This window comes from Orycteropus afer, unplaced genomic scaffold (assembly GCF_000298275.1).
Source record: "Orycteropus afer afer isolate SDZICR_OR568_19922 unplaced genomic scaffold, OryAfe1.0 scaffold00089, whole genome shotgun sequence".
NCBI classification, from domain to species: Eukaryota; Metazoa; Chordata; class Mammalia; order Tubulidentata; family Orycteropodidae; genus Orycteropus; species Orycteropus afer.
In genome coordinates this window covers 4,425,427-4,445,157 of record NW_006921676.1, presented here as the reverse complement: position 1 = coordinate 4,445,157, position 19,731 = coordinate 4,425,427, and the positions used below count along the sequence as shown (strand labels likewise).

Below are 19,731 nucleotides of genomic sequence, written 5' to 3'. Positions count from 1 at the left end.
CAAACAAATATGTCAATGATAAACTCAACTTGTGATGATCAGCAGCTCCCACCCTCTTCAGTGTTTTTAAAGAAACAATACATACACAGTGCAGGGGAGTTGGAATAATTTATATCTTCCCTGTTTTCTTTTTGTTGTTGTTGTTCTTAAAATAAAAGCATGAAGAGTTTCTTATAAAATGTGTGCCCTGTAGCTGTGCAGTCTATGGGGCAGCGTGCTCAATCGGAGGACAAGAATGTGACGTAATGTCACTGTGTTTGTACACGGCTTCGTCTAAGTCCAGGGCTTTCTTGTTGACCTCCACAGTCATGCAGCCATGGTAGAATGCCGTGACTGGTGCTGAAGTCACGGGAACATCTGGGTGAATGGGAAAAGAACAAAAAACCATCTTTAGCAGCCCATGCTGTCTGGAAGGAATGTGGCCCTCGCATCCCTTTGATTATTTCCAACATGGAATGTTCAGTTTTCTCCTCTGCTGCCCTCCCTGCTTTGTGTCCACTCCACAGTAGCACTCGCTGGCCAATCCCTGACATTTGTCTTCAAGTGGCATGGATTTCCTTTCCATCTAATACATCACTATGCCCATTTCGGCTAAGTACCCTGGCAGCCAAGAATCAAACATTTGCCAGCCCAGTTTTTGGCAAGCCACCCTCTTTCTTCCCCCCTAGGAAGTACACCCAGATAGTCAAATCAATTAAATAAATATTATCTTATTATTGGCCCAACATGAGTCATTCATGCTGCAGGGCTTCACAGCTTGATCTCATCCTCTTCAAAGCTTTGTTTATTAAAACAAAATGAAGCTTGTGTCTGGTAGCCATGCCAGAAATCCCCAGTCATCTGCCACTTGCTGCAAGTAAAGACCTGTGCTGACCAATGGGAGGTAACCAGGACTTATATAAGCACCTGGCTCTGATCTGCCTTTTACCCATCTTACCCTGATCAGGTAGCTCACAGCCATGGACAAGCATATTCTTAACTTAAGATAGAAGTCCATTCCCTTGACTTTGTGTAAGCCAGCAGTGTCCTGATCCTTTATGCCATCTCTGCTAGATGTAAGACAGGCTGGTGGCTATGTTATGAGCTGCTCACAGAAGCAGGAACAACCTGCAGGGCAAGGCCTGGCCCCTGGCTCAGTCTCTGGGCTCCCGCATTGCCCGAGGTCTGTTCAGTCTCTGTTGAACTATTGCCTTGTCTGCTGTGATTGGCTAAACGTAGGCTGTCTGCTGGGTATTTTCAGATGGATACTCCTTGAAGAGTCAAGGGAAAGTGAGGACTTAGTTCAAGCTAATTATTACCCAAGTAATTTATTTTCTCAGCCTTGACTGAGTTCCCTGCTGATAAAAATATTGAGGCATCATAATGATCAGTTAATAAACATACCTATATTTTCTCTTCCCCTTAAAAAATAAAACAGAGTTCAACAGTTACTATTAGAAATGCCAACTTTTGTCCAAGGCTGACATGGGGTAAACACACTGGGGATGGTTAGAACCAACAGGCAGGGGCTTGCCACAGCCAATCCCACCCACCTCCAGAACACGCATCTGCAAGGCCCTACCTGGGATTCCCCCCACAAATGTGTGCACAGAGTCTTGCAGGTGCCTCTTCAGCACAGCCAGTCTCTCCTGCAGTTGGGCAGGGCTCACTTCACTCTGGCCCTTGGTACCATCAACCACCAGGGTTGCCTCCCCTTCTTTCACAGAGACTGTCACTACGTGCTCCTGACTGTCGCAGACCTTGATTTCCATCAGGGACAGGGAGACATTCTCGATGGCCAGGACAACCAGCTGAAGGGGCAAGAAGCAAATCTTAGGATGCAGGAGAAAAAGGAGTGGTCCACATGGTTGCAGGGGACATCAAGCTCAATTGGCATAACATACTTTGTACTTTGGCAAGTAGTGACTGGGATCTTAAAAGCTCGCAAGCAGCCATCTAGATGCAATGAGATGGGTCTTCCTCCATCCAGAGCAAAAAAGAACGAAGAAAATCAAAGATGCATGGAAACAATTAGTCCAAGGGACTAGTACACCATGCAATCCTCAGCCTATATAACTATGAGACTGGAAGAACTAGACAGTGCCCGGCTACCACTGTCAACCACTCAGAGGGGGATCTATGTAGGAGACCCTGGGCAGAGTGGAAGAACAATGTGGAACAAAACTCAAAATCATTAAAAAAAAAAAAAAAAAAAGGGACCAGGTTTGCTATTCTGATATAGCCTGGTGGAACCCCTGAGACTATGGCCCCTAGCTGGCCTTCAGGTCTGAAATTGAACCCAGCCAAACAAAAGACAGGCATATGAGCTGAATATTTATATTAGGTAGATACACTCCTTGGAGACAGCTCAGGGGACACGAGTGCATTGGAGGGAAGGACACAGGGAAGAGGTAACTATGGAGAGGAAGTGGGAAGAGAGCTGTTGCACTGTGGGAAACTGTAGTCAATGTCATGAGACAAAGTATATGTGAACTGTTGTATGGAAAATGAATTTGCTCTGTAAATTTTCACCCAAATCACAATAAAAACTAATAATAATAATAATAATGACAATAAAAATATGTACTGAAAAAAAAGGAGTGGTCCAGAGCGGCAATTCATGAGGTTGTCAGAAAACCATCATCACTCTTACATGTGAACCACTGCAAATTGCATGAAGGAATATTTTACACTCTGGGTTAAAAATTGTGTCCTAAGAGGCCTTCTTCTTTCTTACAAAGCTACATACTTTTCTTTGGTGGTGGATGTTTCTTGCAGCCCTGCATGTGTGCCTAGGACTCTGGAAACCTGAGTTCTAGTCTTGATTCTGCAGCTTGATGACTGTGGGTAAGTCACTTCACCTCTCTGGGACTCAGTTCTGTATGTGTAAAATGAGGAGACTGACCAGAAAGTTTCCATGGTTCCTTCCAAATCTGATACTGAATGACTGGAAAAAAGAATGTCCAATGACATGAGACAAAGTATATGTGAACTGCTGTATGGAAAGTGAATTTGCTCTGTAAATCTTCACCCAAATCACAATTAAAAAAAAAAAAAGGAAAAAAAAACATTGAGGATGATACTACTAGCCTTTTTCTGGACAATCTTAACACAATGTCAACTGAAAGCCTCCTTCATGCTGTAAATAATTCAGTAAATTATGAGCAATGAAAAAAAGAAAAAAGAATGTTATCTTAGGGCCAGGAGTCAGGAGTGGTCAAAATCATATTTTCTAGCCACTCACACAGTCTGAACTGAAAGTAATTAAAACTGATTTACTAGTGTTTGTATGACAGGGAGCACATGATGCTGCTTCAGTTTCTGTATGAATCCTACCCGCCATAAGAAGCTGCTGAAATCAAGCAGTAAAGGTGGGTTGGCTGTCAGCAAAACACAAACATCCAAGGAAGCAGCCCAGGCCCACTGCCAGCCTGTAGGGCATGCTCACACAGGGCGGCAAGACATCTTTGATACAATCCATGCAGGCTCACCCATCATCCCCTTCATTTTCCCCACTGAGGGGAAGCTGTCACCATTGCTATTTAGTAACTCTTATCTGTTCATTTCAAATGCTGGCTCTCTGGGTTTGAAAATCATTCCTAGATAATGCATAGATCTTTCACTTTAAACCAAACCTGTTACTCGCAGTTACTGTCTAGTCCAGGTACCCAGAAGAACCCAATTGTCTTTGAAGGTAGGCAGATGGTGTCAACAAGTCAAGCAGAATTGGTGAACACGTACCCCACTTTTGGTGGAGGTAAGAGAACACAATGTATTTATATTTCCTTTTAATTCTTCTATGAGAAAAAAAAGGGCAAGTACAATGATAAAACATAGTTGACTTAGTGTCAGGGATATAATAGGGAGTGGTGGGGACTGTGTTAAAGTGGAAAGGGCGGGCTGTGTCTCAAGGGGCAGCCACACTGACTTCTGCCTGGTGTCACTATGAGAGAATGATGCTATTAGAGGACATGGTCCAATGTTAGCAGATTTGATTTTTTAAGAGAAACTAGAAACCTAAATGTGTTTGTGAAATCATCTGACTTTTACATATTAGCACCTAATTCAAATTGTTCTAAACCACTGTGCTGGCCAACACTGTGTAGCCACCCCCCACCCCACCCCCAAAAAAATAAAAACAACCTCACTGCATCTGTGGGCCAACTTTAGCTCTCAGGCTGCTGGTTGCAGATCTCTGGTCGAGTGCCACCTGCTACCTCTGCCAACAATGGCTCTGACTTGCAATTGTATTGAGATGATCTCATGTTAACAATATCCCCCAAAGCCAAGGGCATCCTGTGCCAAACTTGGCTAATTAAACCTCTGGTCATAGACTTTCAAAAACAAAAACAAACCCAGCCAGTTGCCAAAAAGTCAATTCTGACTCATGGTGACCCCATGTGTGCAGAAAACTGCTCCATACAGTCTTCTAGTCTCTGACTTTTGGGAAACAGATCACCAGTTCTTTCTTCTGAGGCATCTGTGAATAGGCTCAAACTGCCAAGCATTCAGTTTGTAGCTCAGTGGTTAACTGTTTGGACTTACTAGGATGGAATTACACTTGCAAGAGGCAGGGGAAAGATCGGGTAATTTGACCCAAAGGAAAAGAGTTTTAAAGCTTGTGATGCTTGAGGAGTAAAAAAGCTACATATTGGTTGTGGTAATTAAGGTTATGTGTCAACTTGGCTGGGACTGGTTTTGAGTGGCTTGGCAGCGGGATGTAGTTATTGTCCATGATGAGACTGGTAATGAACTCCATGGTGGAATCTACTGGAGCAGCTGAGTAGCTGCCTTAGGGATGTGGGCTGCTTCCAGTATATAAGGAGAAGGTTTGAGAAAGGCCTCTCCAGCTTTTGGCATACTTGAATCCTGCATGTAGCTGAGTCATCGTTCAGCAGGCTGCCATGTTTTCTGCGGATCTTGGGACTATTAATGGACTTGCATCAGTGGCCTGCCATGTGGTTTGATAATTTTGGGACTGTGCCATTTTACTTGTTAACCTTGGGTTTGCCAGCCTCAGCAGTTAGCAGCTGCCAGCGTGAGGAGATGCCTTCAGCTCCAGTGGGCAGGGAGCAAGAGGCAGAGCTAAAGCCTAAGGTTGAGGACTTTCACCCAGTCCCTAGAGTGTGGCACTTTGAACTCGGACTTCTAGCCTCCCAAACTATAAGACAATAAATTCCTGTTTGTTCAAGCCATCTCATTTGTGGTATTTCTGTTAGAGCAGCACTAGAGGTAACCAAAACACTGGTTCACTCAGATGCTAGAGATTTCAGGAACTCAGTGCTAGGTGGCAGGAGCCAGTCATACCTGTTTTTTGAGCTTCTTTGTGGAGTGGTAGTCGACCAGGGCTACAGAGAGGGGAACGGTGTTATCCTCTCCCATCAGCGCTAGCAGCACCCCAGTGTCTGTGGCGGGGCGGATCCGAGCACTGACTTCTATTTCCCAGGTAGTTTCTGTTCCAACATCCAATGACGTTCGCACTGCGAAGATGGTGGCGCATTACAAGATGATACAAACGGAGGAAAGGCAGCCCTGACTGACTCCACCAGGAGGACAGGATGACTGTGAGTAAACTGACCACTCCCAACACCAACTGGGCAGTGAGGAATGCAAGGCATGGCTGGATAAAGCAATTGGAAAACAGTAATGTCCCTTTCCAGCTCAGATAACTCAGTGTTCAGTTTTAAAGTATTCATAAGCTGTGTCAGGAAAGCAGCCCTGTAGCTGGGAGATGACAGAAACACTCCAGCATTTGATTCATATTCTAGCTCATAGTGCAAAGGGCACTGGGGAAGCCGAGGAGGGATGGCTGCTTCCTCCCTGGTCATACCAGCTCCCTCCACTTCTGAATACTCCTTTATGTGATCCAGACCTCACAGGCTTGCTGATCTCACAGAGGGCAGGTCAGGGGATGGTGACCCTCACCACCTTCCTCTTGGTCTCTTTCTCTCACTACAGGAACTCAATGGCAAACTCTTTCCCACCTAACTTGTTGAAAACTCTCAATTCACAATCTCATTTTTTCTTGAACACTGAACTTTCCTGGTGACTTTTAGTCAGCTTTACAGCATTGAAAATAATTTGAAAAGTTTAAAATGCAATGAACTGGAATCTATAGAGTTATTCCAAGTAGACCATATATCATTTTATATTTTAAGTTGTAATTTTTTCACTATACTAATGCCTCAGTGTAGTTGGTTTTTATTCAGATATAATTTCTTTCCTTCTATCTACCTACTTAACCTATCTAGCCATCTAGCCATTCATTTACCTTACACAAGTAATTCAAGAAATATATTTTGGCAAGAAGGACTGCATTCTGGCTCTCTATAAGGACAAATACCACCCTATATTTCTTCCCTACATTTAAATCATTTGCTAATAAAGAAACCCCTAAGAGAATTTCCCCCATCTTGGTTTTTAAGTGTTTATATTTCACTAAGAACTTCAAAGTCCTAATCAGAGGAGTTGTATTTAGGTGAAATGACACTCAATCAATGTTTCCATAGATTCAAGCTCAGATGCCTCTCTACCAGAGTTGGGGATAATGTTCAAGATTAATTATAACCATTTCTTCCCACTTCCCCACTGGAGTGTGAGCTCCTCCAATCTTTTGTGTTTCTCTGTCCCTAAATGATGTTCAGTGCTGTTAGTTCTCATTAATTGTTATTGATATAAATGCACAGAGAACTGGAAAAATAACCAAAAAAAAAAAAAAATTAAAGAAGAATACAGCATTCTCTTCTGCTGCCAAAGTTTTCCCTTTATGTGTGAAGGAAGAGACAGAAGTAATTTTTAGTACATACGTTATACCCCTCCCACGGAATTTTGGCATAAGGGCTAATAAAGAAGTGCTTTTAAGGCACGAGAGTCTATTGAAAGGAGCTCTGGTGGTGCAGTGGTTAAGGCATTTGGCTGGTGGTTTGAACCCACCAGCCACTTGGAGGGAGAAAGATAAGGGAGTCCGCTTCTGTAAAGATTTACAGCCTTGGCAGGGGGTAGTGTGTCCACAACCATGTATAGGGGGCTGGCAGACAATGTTTCTGCAAGCATATTTGTATGTGCGGTAAGAATGTCCAGGTGTGTAGTAGAGCTGACAAGGCACAAGATTGTGGTGACTTCCTGGCCACAGGCAGCTACCTAGAGGGAGTGAGTAGTTGGACCTGTGGGGTTGAGGCCATGGTCACAGGAGACATTGCTCAACTGGCATAACATACTATACAAAAACATTGTTCTACTGCCTACTTTGTTGAGTAGTGACTGGGGTCTTAAAAGCTTGTAAGTGGACATCTCGATGCAACAATGGGTGTCTCCTTATCCAGATCAAAGAAGAATGAAGAAAACCAAAGATGCATGGAAACAATCAGTCCAAGGGACTGGTACACCATATGATCCTCAGCCTACATGACCATGAGACCAGAAGAACTACATGGTGCCCGGCTACCACTGTCAACCACTTGGAGGGGAATTGGTGCAGAAGATCCTGGACAGAGTGGGAGAACAATGTGGAACAAAACTCAAAATCATTAAAAAAAAAAAAAAAGACCAGGTTTGTTGGTCTGATACAGGCTGGTGAGACCCCTGAGACTATGGTCCCTAGCTACCCTTTAGGTCTGGAATCAACCTCACTCCTGTGGCTTCCAGCCAAATAATAGACAGGCATACGGGCTAACGATTTACACCAGGTAGATATACTACTTGGAGTGATCAATTATGAGAGAACAGAAATGCAGTTTTTGCACAGGAAGACAGGCAGGTGGCAGGAGTGCACGGGAGCGAAGGACACAGGGAAGAGGTAACTATGGGGAGGAAGTGGGAAGTAAGCTGTTACATTGTGGGGAATTGCAGTCAATGTTATGAGACAAAATGTGTATGAACTGCTGTGTGGAAAATGAATTTGTTCTGTAAATTTTCACTCAAATCACAATAAAATTTTTTTAAAAAACATTCAATCATTGAAAAAAGAAAAAAAGATTTACAACCTTGGAAACCCAACAGGGGTAGCTATGAGTCAGAACTGACTCAATGGCAATAAGTTTCTTTTTTTTTTTTAGTCTATGGTTGGAGACAGATGACATTAAGCAGCACGTCTCCACTTAACTTGGGTGCAAAATAGCGAATTTCTACTACGCACCACCCTATCTCACTCTAAGAATTTCTCAGGCTGTGAGATCTAGTGCGTCCCAACCCATTTTGAATGGCTGCCTTATAAATGCAAAACTAAAAACCACTATCATTGAGTTGATTCCAACTCATAGTGACCCCCATTGGGTTTCTGAGGTGGTAAATCTTTACAGTAGTAGATTGCCCAGTCTTCCTTCTGCAGAGTGGCTGGTGGGTTTGGACTAGCAGTCAAATGCCTTAGGCACTGTGCCACCAGAGCTAATGAAAACAGAGACATCTACATACCATGTGGCCTCAGCTTTTATAGAACTTATAGATGAAAACCATACAGCAAAAATGGTCAATAATTAGGAATGTACACAGTGAAGGGGTACCTCTGTTGTCATTATAACTGTATATTATGTGAAAAAATGAAACATTTTATATTGCATGATTTTATATTAAACATGATTATAATGATATTCTAGAGATTGTATATATAAAAATAAAGATTAAAAGAATATGGAATGTATTAATTATATTAGGTGATAGAATTAAGAGTGAATGGTTCTTTTCTCAAAAGAACTTTAATAATATGACAATATTTTTCACAGTGAAAGCAAAGATATAAAGGAGAAAAACTGACAATCTGAAGTCCCAAGAGGACTTGTCTGTCTTGCTAATGTCAGAAGGCAGATTCCATAGACTCTGGTGTGGACTGGGCCTTACTTAAACTTGGAGTTAAATTGGATACTTGAGGCAACACATGGGAAGAAAGAAGGTCTAAAGAAAGGGAGTTACCACCTGCCTGAGCTTTTGTGCTGATGTGCAGGGGAGAAGGAAGAGCCTGGTTGTTTAACTACAAAAGCCTTGGAGTTTAAGAACAGAGAGAACTGAAGCCACCTCGGTGGGACTCAAGGAGCTCTGGTACTGCAGTGGTTAAGGCATTTAGTTGCTAACCAAAAGATAAGTGGTTTGAATCCACCAGCCACTCCGTGAAAAAGGATGAGGTAGTCTGGGTCCATAAAGATATATAGCCTTGGAAACCCAATTGGGGGTCGCTGAATCTGAATTGACTTGATGGCAGTGAGCCTGGTTTGGTTTTCAGTGGGACTCATGCAGGATGGGAGTGTGAAGACATGGATGGTAGAGTAATAAAAATGTCTCCAGGATAACCAGACTTATTGGACACAAGAAATGAATGTTAATTGGCGTAGTGCCTAAGGCATTTGACTGCTAACCAGAAGGCTGGTAGTCCAAACCCACAGCCACCACTTCTTGGAAGGAAGATTGGGCAATCTACTTCCGTGGCAATACTGCCTCAGAAACCCAAGGAGGGGTCACTACGAGTCGGATCCGACTTGACGGCAGTGAGTTTGATTTGGTTTTGGTATGTAAAGAAAACATTACAGAAAATCATGTGTGTCCAAAGTCAAACAATACAAATTGTTTAATCTTCTATCACTAATTTGAATTATTTACACAGAAATTTCTCAGAATAGTGCATGTTTCTATTATTGAACAACTGCTAACTAACCATGATTTGGGGTGTTAACTCAATGCATATAAATGTTACGTTTAAGAGGCTCATTTTATTAGCATATTGGGATTATGTTTTTACTATAAATTTTCACCAATTTTACTAATAAAAGTAAAGATATAGTTGTGTTGTTTTGTTTTAAGAAATGAAGAGCTCTGTTTTATAAAAACTGGAAGGGCCTATGAGCTTGCTTTTCTGCCTTTTCTCTACCTATATTCACGCCCTAAGTAAGTTCATCCACACCCTTGGCTTAGTGTCCATCTGAATAATGATTCCCCAACCCTACTTTGGGCCCAAGCCCTCAACATCTCCACCTAAGGTCCAAAAGGTATCTCAACTTAATCCATCTCTAATAGATCTTAGGAGTTCCCAGGTGGCACAAATGGTTAAGTGCTCGACTACTAGCCAAAAGGATGGTAGTTTGACTGCACCCAGTGATGACTTGGAAGATGGGCCTGGCACTCTCCCGAAGGGTCACTGCTTTGACCCTATGGAGCAGTTCTACTCAGCACTCATGGGGTCATCATGAGTCAGAATCAACTCGATGGCAAGTAAAAACAGCAACAGAGTTTAGGATTCCCCAGCCTACCCTATAGCTGCCTCTCCTCTAATCTGTCCCATTTCCCACCATCTTTCTGCTCCATGTTGGTTTTACGCCACCAATTTCAAGAAGTCATGGTCTTTTTCTTTCTTTTTCTGCCCTCTAGGTACAAAAGAGAGGCCCTTTTATTGCCTCCTGACAGTATTATGAACCTGCTTACATTCATTCTTGGTTAAATGTTCCTGAACCCTTTTCCCTTGCTTGTTCTTTTTTCTTTTTAAACTTGAGCTCACCAGGCTCTTTTGGCTGTCACACTATTTTTAGATGCTGTCTCCCTATTTATTTCTCTTTGAATCATTGATTGCAACGTCAAATTCATTTTTAAGAGCTTCTCAATTTACTTGGAAAAGAGATTCTCAACCTATTTCGAAAAAAACTAAGCTTGTCATGTCTTAGAACTTTTTGTAAAGTACCTTCTTAAAGCCTTCACATCCTACCTGGCCTGCATTATCACAGCCACTGGCATGTCTTGCTGTCTTCTCTCAAGGTCACTGTTGTTTCTGTGTTATTGGCTAATTTGAAACTCAACAAGACCATGAGCTGCCACCTTGAGAGATGGAGCCTCTGCCCTCATCCCTGCTGTTTGCTGCCCTTGAAAGCTGTTGTGGGCATCAACTTATCCCTGACATTGTCATCCAAGGTAGTTGTTTTTCTTTAGTTTTGTTTATTTAATGTATACTTGGCTGAAAGTGCAACCTAACTATCTCGACCTAAAGACTTACTATAATTGAGGCTATAGAAAGCAAATCCATTCCCAGGATAGAAAGACCCTTTTTCCGTCACGGAGAAGCATTGCATTTTAGTGTTCACTTTTACTGTTTCTTGGATGGTAGTGTCTTCACCATTCAACCAGTTCCAACTCCTCATACAACCATCCAGGCGAGGGTTTATCTGGAAAGAGAGAAATCCCAATAGCTTCCTGGGAGCCATATATGCTTCCAGATATCCTAACAAGGTGTCAGATGAACCAGATGAATGGTGACACCCTTGAACAGATAAGCAGAGTCCTCAATCATGCCAGGAACAGGGTACCTTCAGCTCAAACTGGGCATGTGGAAATCTCCCTTTACAAAAATGGATAATTCCTACTAGTAGCGGTTACTTGTTTCACAAAAAAGCTCTTCACTGTATAAAATGATTTACTGCAGAATACCTCTGAATGCAAGCATGCATGTTAAGAATAGTGTATGACATTAAGGAAAGCCCATCTTCTTTGTCTGCATTTTCTCTTCTCCATTTATAAAATAAAAATAAAAAGCACTGACCACCTATCTGAACACATATGGGAAGCGGTGACATTTATACAATCATTGTGCCTATTATTGTTTACCTGGCACCTAAAAAAAGTAATTTTGTTTAATACAGATATGGGAAACATAAATCCAGGGGCTATGAATGCTGATTCCACCTCTGCCATATACTTGTTACATGGTTTTGAACAAATTGGGTCACCTTAACCCCTTTATGTGTAGAATGCGAAGTTGTGAGAGGTGCGAACAGTCACTAATAGACTGAAGACCAGAAACGATGAGTCTGACCTAGAGGACAGATGGAGGACACGCCTCTTCACAATCCCCTGAAGAGAATGCCCACCATCTGGGCCTAGAGATGTTCATGACTTTTATTTCTTGTGTTTGCTGTGGAAATTATAACCACACTATCAGAGACTCTAGCTGTTTACATCAGTATGCTGGGGATATGTGGTATGGGAAACAAGTGATGAAAGGCAAGGTGTTGAAAAATGACCTATACTGACGTCCCCATTAAGGCTCTCCTCCCATCCCCCACTGTGGAAATCTTGGCAGGCCTAACATCCCTAGATGTCCTCAGGAATAGTCCAAAAAAGTTAATTTTTCTTTTAGTTGGAGAATAATTTCATTGTTTTATCCCTACTGCAAAACAGACATTATTATGTTCAGATGAAAATTTAACTGAGTCTCACAAAAAAAGATGATAAGAAGCATCTCATATAGTTAATAATATAGTTTTGCTTCATAAATTCTAGGTAACTTTTGCATTCCTCTAGGTGTTTTGCCAAGATTAATAGTAAACATATGTCAGCTCATGGCTAAGTCTTGTCCTGACATGGATCCCAGGCTCTCAAATGCACTGTGCACTGTGTTCTTACCCCGGTGGTTGGTGACAGTACTTACAGGTTGGATGAGGTCTTTATCTTTAAAGGGAATGCCTCCCACTGTAAAATTCAAATGATACAGTCCTCTGTCCAGCTGAAACAGATCCCCAGCCACTGCTATTTTCATAACAGCATCCTTGTTGACTTTGATCACTAGATTCCGTTCCAGTTCCTCAACAGAAATCTGAAGAAAACCAATGCTGTTAGAAGAGGGCCTTCTAATTGGGAAAGGAGGTACAAATACACCTTCTGTGGAGGTACCTTAACTTCAAGGGACACCACCCAGGGCCAGTCTGAGGCTTCCTAATTCCTCCTAAACCCAACTGTCCATGCTCCAGAAAGGAGGTGTGCACGGCCACACTGTCAGGTCACCTTGTGAACTGACAGGTCAGTGCTTTGAAAAATGAGGCAAACATAGTGCCAACAAATGAGAAGAATGAACCTCTCCAACATGCCTAGTACAGTGAAGCCCGTGACAGGACTGCCTTGTTTTTTTCAGGTCTCACATGTTTTCTGCCTTTGAAAGGATGCAGTCACCACTTTTCTATTGCTCTCTACTTAGTGGGAAATATTTGCATTTTCCTTCTCTGACAGGTTTCTGCTTCACACAGGTTCTGGCTTTCACAGGTTTTACCACATAATAAAAAACAATTTGTAGCACAAGGCCCCTCTAGAGAAAGTTCTAATTGCAAGAAAGAAGAACTAATGGATACAGGAACCCAGGGAGGAAGTGGGAAGAGTGCTGTTACATTGAGGGAATTGCAGCTAACATTGCAAAGCAAAATGTGTATAAACTGAGTGGAAAACTAATTTGTTCTGTAAACTTTCACCCAAACCACAATTTAAAAAAAAGAAAAGACAAGAACAAACGAACCAATGACTGATATGTGTATAAAGCTTCAAAGAGAAGGTAAAATCAATGCCTGGGTATCTGCAATGTGGTTTTCCTCATGCACAGGCTCTATGCAGAGTTAAGCTGATATAACAAATGTCTTCTGTGAGGCGAACACACAAGACCTGTGCCATCTGCTCCCTTTTCTGAGTAATATATTTTCAGTTTCTTCTGACTCTAAACAGAGGTTAATTTCAGCAGGACCTTGGATTAAGGAGAATGGCCATCCATTGTCAGCATGCATGACCATCTGGGGTGGGAGCTGAACCTACTAGCCAGTGAGCCATAAACCAGGCCGAATCCTAAAGCAAACTCAATGTTTCAAACTTTTTCTTTTATTGCAAAATATTTTAGCATAGACATATGAAAGTGCATAAAACGAATAGGTTAATGAATGATTATAAAGCAAATACTTTGGTAACCACCACCCCGATCAAAAAATAGAAACTGTCAGCACCTCCAAAGCCCTCCTGGGTGTCCCTTCTCAATCACAACTCCCACCCTGCTATAGGCAACCACAATCTTTGTCTTTTCTTTTAGTTTTATCACCTAAATATAAATCCCTAAATAATCAAGGTGAGTTTTGTTTTGTCTGAACAGAACGTTAAGTGAAATCATTCAGTATGTATTCTCTTGTCTGGATTATTTTGCTCAACATCGTGTTTTTGAGATTCATCCATGTCGTGTATTTTTTTTTATTGCTTTACAGTATTCCACCATATTACTAAATCACAACTTATTTACCCATGCTACAGTTGATAAGTATTCAGAGTTTTTCAGTTTGAGTCTATTGCAATAATGTCGTTACAAACACTTGTGCATGCATCTTGGTGTACAGAAATAATTACTTCCAGCTTGATCATCAAGGCCCTGCATGGTGCAGATGGGTAAGTGCTTGACTACCAGATGAAAAGTTGGTGGTTTGAACCCACCCAAAGGTCCAGGCAATTTGCTTCCAAAAGGTCATGGCCTTGACAACCTTATGGAACACACATGAGATCACATTCTGATTGAGTCAGAATTGAATTGACCACAACAACAGTAAGCTTGGTCACAGGATATATTTATTCTTCAACTTTGCTAAATAATGACAACTGTGTTTCAAAGCAGATGCACCCATTCAAACTCCTACCAGAATTTGGACAGTTCCTGTACTAAGGCCACATTTTCACCAACACTTGGTATTGGCAGGCTTTTTAATGTTTGTCACTCTTAGGCGCATGTAATAGTATCTCAGTTTAATGTGCATTTCTCTGTTACTAATGCAATGGAGCAATTTTTCATATATTTATCAGCCAATTAGATTTCATCTTTTAGGGGATTTCTGTTTAACTCTTTTACCTATTTTATTTTGGCTTGTCTTTTTCTTGATTTGTAATTCTTAATACATTCTGAATTTGAACCATTTGGTCGTTGTATGTGTGGTAAATATCTTTTACTCTGTAGTTTATTTTTCTACTCTGTGACTTTTTGTTTTCAGTAAACAGAAGTTTTTAATGTTTGCACAATTAAATTTAATCATTTTCCTTTACAGACAATATGTTTTGCCCTGTTTAAATCTTTCTTTTGAGACTACAAAAATTATATATATATATACATATATACATATATATATATATATATGCTTTAAACATGTTTTTTCCATATAGATATCTGATTATTAAGTTATTAATAATATAGGTCTTTCCCCTCTGCTCCAGTATCACTCTCACCATTAACCAAGTGTCCACATATGCATGGTTCTGTTTCTGGACTCACCTATTTGTTGATCCTTGCATTAATACCACACTGTTTTAATTACTGCAGCTTTTATAATAAATCCTGCTGTCCAGTGGAACAAGTCCTCTCACCTTAATCATCTTCTCCAAGAACATCTTGGTTAATTCCTGACCCACTGCATTTCCACATAAACTGTACAATCAGCTTATAATGTTACACACACACACCCAGATGGATTCTGATTGGAATTATATTAACTCTGTAGATTATTTGTGGAGGGTACTGACATCTTTATAATTTGAGTCTGGCAATCCATGTGCATAGACTATCTTTATATTTCTATAGGTCTTCTCAAGTATTTTTTTTTTATAGTTTTCTGATCAGACATCTTATAAATATTTTGTAAAATTTATTCCTAGCAATTTGATATTTTTGAGGGTATTATAAATTGTATCTTCTAAAAATTTTATTTTCTGTTCTTTGCTAGTATTTCGAAGAGCTCTGGTAGCATAGTGCCTAAGGCACTTGACTGCTAACCAGAAGGCTGGCGGTTCAAACCCACCAGCCACTCCTCGGAAGGAAGGTTGGGCAATCCTACTTCCGTGGTGATTCTGCCTCGGAAACCCAAGGAGGGGTCGCTATGAGTCGGGGCCGACTCAACGGCAAATAACAACAACAACAACAACATTGATTTTGTATTCTGGCCTTTTATCTAGTAGTCTTACTGATTCTCTATTAGTTCTAATAATCTACAGGTAGATTTTTTTTGTTTTGTTTATTTTGTAAGTACTTATGATCATATCACCTGCCCAAAAGAGACAGTATTATTTCATTCTTCTCAATGCCTTTATCTTTTATTTTCTTTCCTCACATAATTATACTAGCAAGTCTTCTAATACAATATTGAACAAGAGTGGGGATAACAAATATATCCTTCTTATTATAAAGGGAGAAAATCTTTCAATGTCTTAGGATTTTAGAATGAAATATTTGCTGTATTTTTTTTTTTTAGCAGTAAAACTTTTTTTGGATTAAGGAAATTTTCATCTATTCTTAGTTTGCTAAGGGTTTATGCAGTGAAAACATGTCAGATTTTAATCAAACAGTTTTTCTGTGGAAAATTTTATTGATTTACTGAGTATGTTAAGAAATTTATTAAAATTTTCTACTATTAAAATAATCATGACATCTAAGAATAAACCCAATTAGTCAGGACATATTGTTTTTATATATTATTGGATTAATTTGGTTGATATATTTTAAGGAATTTCACATGTATGCTTATGAGGGATTTGACTTGTCATTTTTTCATTCTCAGATTGTCCTCATGAGGTTTTTATATCAAAAGTATGCAAATCTCAAGAAATAAATTGGAGAGTATATGCACTTTTTCTGTTGTCTGGAAGTGTTTGTCTATGATTGATGTTATTTTTTCCTTAAACATTTGATAGAAATAGTTGATGAGGAATTATGGGCTTGGGGTTGTCTTTGTGTTAAGTTTTTATTACCCTTTAAATTAACATATATATTATCATTCAGATTTTCTATTTCTTCTCATGTCAGTTTTGTCTAGAAATGTTTCCAATTCATCTCATATTTCAAATTTACATAAAGTTGTTCAAAATCTCCTCTTATAGTTTTAATATCTAGAAGATATGAAGTGATACCACATTTTTATTCCTGATGTTTTCTTTATTTTTGCCCTCTTTTTCCTGCTGAGTTTTACCTAAGGTATTTCAAAGAACCAATTTTGGGTTTTGGTTATTTTCTCTAGCAAATGTTCGCTTTCTGTTTCATTTATATCTGCTCTTATCTTTATTATTTTCCCTCAGCTACTGTTCTATTTCTGACTTCTTGAGATAGATGCTTTTAGCTCATTAGTTTTTAATCTTTCCTTTTCTAATACAGTGAAACTTGTGAGAGGCAGAACTTGACAAGACTGCCTTGTTTTATTTTTCTGAGTCTTACAAGTTTTCTGCCTTTGACAGGGTACAGTCTTACCACTTTTCTATCACTTATTTTAGTGAAAAATACTAGAGTTTTCCTACTCAGACAAGTTTCTGCTTTACACAGGTTCCATCTTTCACAAATTTCACTGCATCTGCATTTAAGTCTATACATTCTCTTTAAGCACTGCTCTCTGCATCCCATAGGTTTTCATAGGTAGCTTTTTAATTATTATTTCATTCAAATTATTTTCTTATTTCCTTTGAATTCTTCCTTTGAATCATGGATAATTTGGAAATGTATTTCTTAGTTGCCAAACAGTTTGGATTTTCTATTTTGATGTTGATTTCTAGCTTAATTTCATTTGGGTCAAAATACATACTCTGTATAATTCTAGTATTTTTGAACTGTTAAGACTTGCTTTTTAACCCAGTATACCATAATCAACTTTTTAAAACAGTTCATGAATGTTCAGAAGAATGTATGTTCTGTAATTATTTTATGTAATATTTTATAAATGTCAATTTGTTCATCTTTGTTATTGAGTTATTCAAATATTCTATTCATTACTGATTTTCTTTTGTCCATTAACTCCAAAGGGGTGTATTAATATATCTCACAATGATTGTGGATTTCTCTTGATGTTATTGTTGTGTGCTGTCTAGTCTCTATGATAGACTCGTTGTTGTTGTTATTTGCCATCGAGTCGGCCCCGACTCATAGCGACCCCTCCTTGGGTTTCCGAGGCAGTATCACTACAGAAGTAGGAATGTCCAACCTTCCTTCTCATAGAGACCATATATAACAGAGTAGAACTGCTCCATAGAGTTTCCTAGTCTCCAATCTTTACAGGAGCAGATCACCAGGTTATTCTCCTGGAGCCACTGATAGACTGAAACCACTGACCTTCCAGTTAGCTGCTGAGTGCTTAACCACTTTGCCACCAGGTCTCCTTTATCTTTGTAGTTCTATCAGTATCTACTTTATATTATTTGAGGCCATGTTACTAGGTGCATATAATTTAGAACTGTTATATCTTCTTTGTGAATGGAACCTTTATTAATGAAGTGATCCTCTATCTCTTGCAATACTTTTTCCCATAAGGTCTATTTTGTCCAATGTTAATATGCCTGCAACAGCTTTCTGTTGATTAGTATTGTACATCTGTTAATTTTAACCTTTCTCTATCCTTGTATTTTCATGGGTCTCTTGCAAACAACATAGAGTTTTTCTTTAATATTATCTGACAATCTTTGTCTTTTAGCACATCATTCAGTCTATTGCATTTATTGTACATATTTGGGTTTTAATCTACCTTTATATGGTCTTCCTCCTATTTATCCCACCTTTTTTTTTTTCCCCTTTTAGTGCCTTCTTTTGGATGAATGGAGTAATTTTTGTAATTTATTATTTTTCCCCTGTAGGTTTGGAAGATTTACCTTTGTTTTCTTGTTCTTTTAGTGGTTGCCTTAAAAGTTACAACATGCATCTTTGGCTTCTCAAAGCCCAATGTTAATGGATACTTCTACTCTCATCTTGGACAATTAAAGGGTCTTAGAACATTAAACAAATTTAACTTCTTCCTGACTTATATGCAAGTGTTGTATATTTTAAATCCAATATATTTACATATTTTCCTTTTGACCCTGCAAAGTATTATAGCTTAAAACTATGAATGTTCATTATATTTATGCACACATTTACCATTTTCATTGCTCTTTTTTTCTTTTATGCTTTCATCTCAGATGAAATTTCTTCCACCTGAAGAAAGTGTTTTAAAATTTCCTTTAGTACAGGTCTATTGATGATGTACTTGCTCGTTTTTTATTTTTCTGAAAAAGATTTTCTTTTACTCTTTTTATTTTTTTTAACTTTTTATTGTGATTTGGGTGAAATTTTACAAAGCAGATTCATTTTACATCCAACAACTCATAGACATTGTTTTGTGACATTGATTACATTCTCTGCAGCCTAACAGCTCTCTTCCCACTTCCTCCCTGTGGTTACCCTTTCCCTGTGTCCTTGCCTTCACTCTTGAAAGCTGTTTTTGCTGAGTATATGTGAGTAAAGGCTTGAAAAATAAAACATAACAAAACAAAAAAAAACAACTTTCTCTCTTGCGCTCTATGGGACATGACCTTTGGTTAATCATCTTCTTGTCATTTTTTCCCTGGGACCTTGATAAAGCTATGTTAGCTATGTTACCAGGAGACAATGCTTATGATAAAAAAAATTTAAAAAATAATGCCTGATTGGTGAATTGCAACTGTACTGAGAGGGCTATGAATGAACTTTAAATATTCAGTAGGAAGCACAGCTTTGGTCTTCCTTGAATGTAATACACTCTTGTAACTGTGCATGTCCCTTACCAAGATAACAGGAAGCTACACTAATGGACTATTACAAGAAATATTGGTTATTATGAAACACTGGGCTTTTAAAGCCAGAATGACTCCCATATCCACCCATATCTAGCTGTCTGTTGGGGATCTGAAAAACAGATCCTAGATTTCTGTGAAGACTCCCCTCAACTACACACATGATGCTATTGTACTGGCTGTTCTGGGTCCTGCAACACTGAGTAAAGTCAATACCAAAGTGGTCTGTTGAGTCTTATATTTTTTCCAAGTGTACAATTTAATGGATTTTTAATATATTCACAAAGTTGTATAACCATCACCATTTGTCTATTGAGTCCTGTAATCATTTTTTATTGTCTTTGGTTATCTGGAGTTTCATAATGCATTGTCTAGGTATGAAATGGAAGCTCTGGTGACATAATGCCTAAGGCATTTGACTGCTAACCAGAAGGCTGG

General features: G+C 39.4%; 1 protein-coding gene across 1 annotated transcript in view; it reads right to left on the bottom strand.

Annotated features, from left to right (window-relative positions):
- Nucleotides 1-202: 202 nt before the first annotated feature.
- GAS6 (growth arrest specific 6) overlaps nucleotides 203-19,731 on the bottom strand; it is a gene marked incomplete at its 5' end in the record, with an annotated part of 86,650 nt that continues 67,121 nt past the window's right edge. The window contains 5 exons of the mRNA XM_007942402.2: nucleotides 203-357; nucleotides 1,562-1,790; nucleotides 5,287-5,459; nucleotides 10,946-11,114; nucleotides 12,377-12,541. Coding sequence (XP_007940593.2) covers nucleotides 203-357; nucleotides 1,562-1,790; nucleotides 5,287-5,459; nucleotides 10,946-11,114; nucleotides 12,377-12,541 — 891 coding nt within the window. The remainder of the gene's footprint in view (nucleotides 358-1,561; nucleotides 1,791-5,286; nucleotides 5,460-10,945; nucleotides 11,115-12,376; nucleotides 12,542-19,731) is intronic.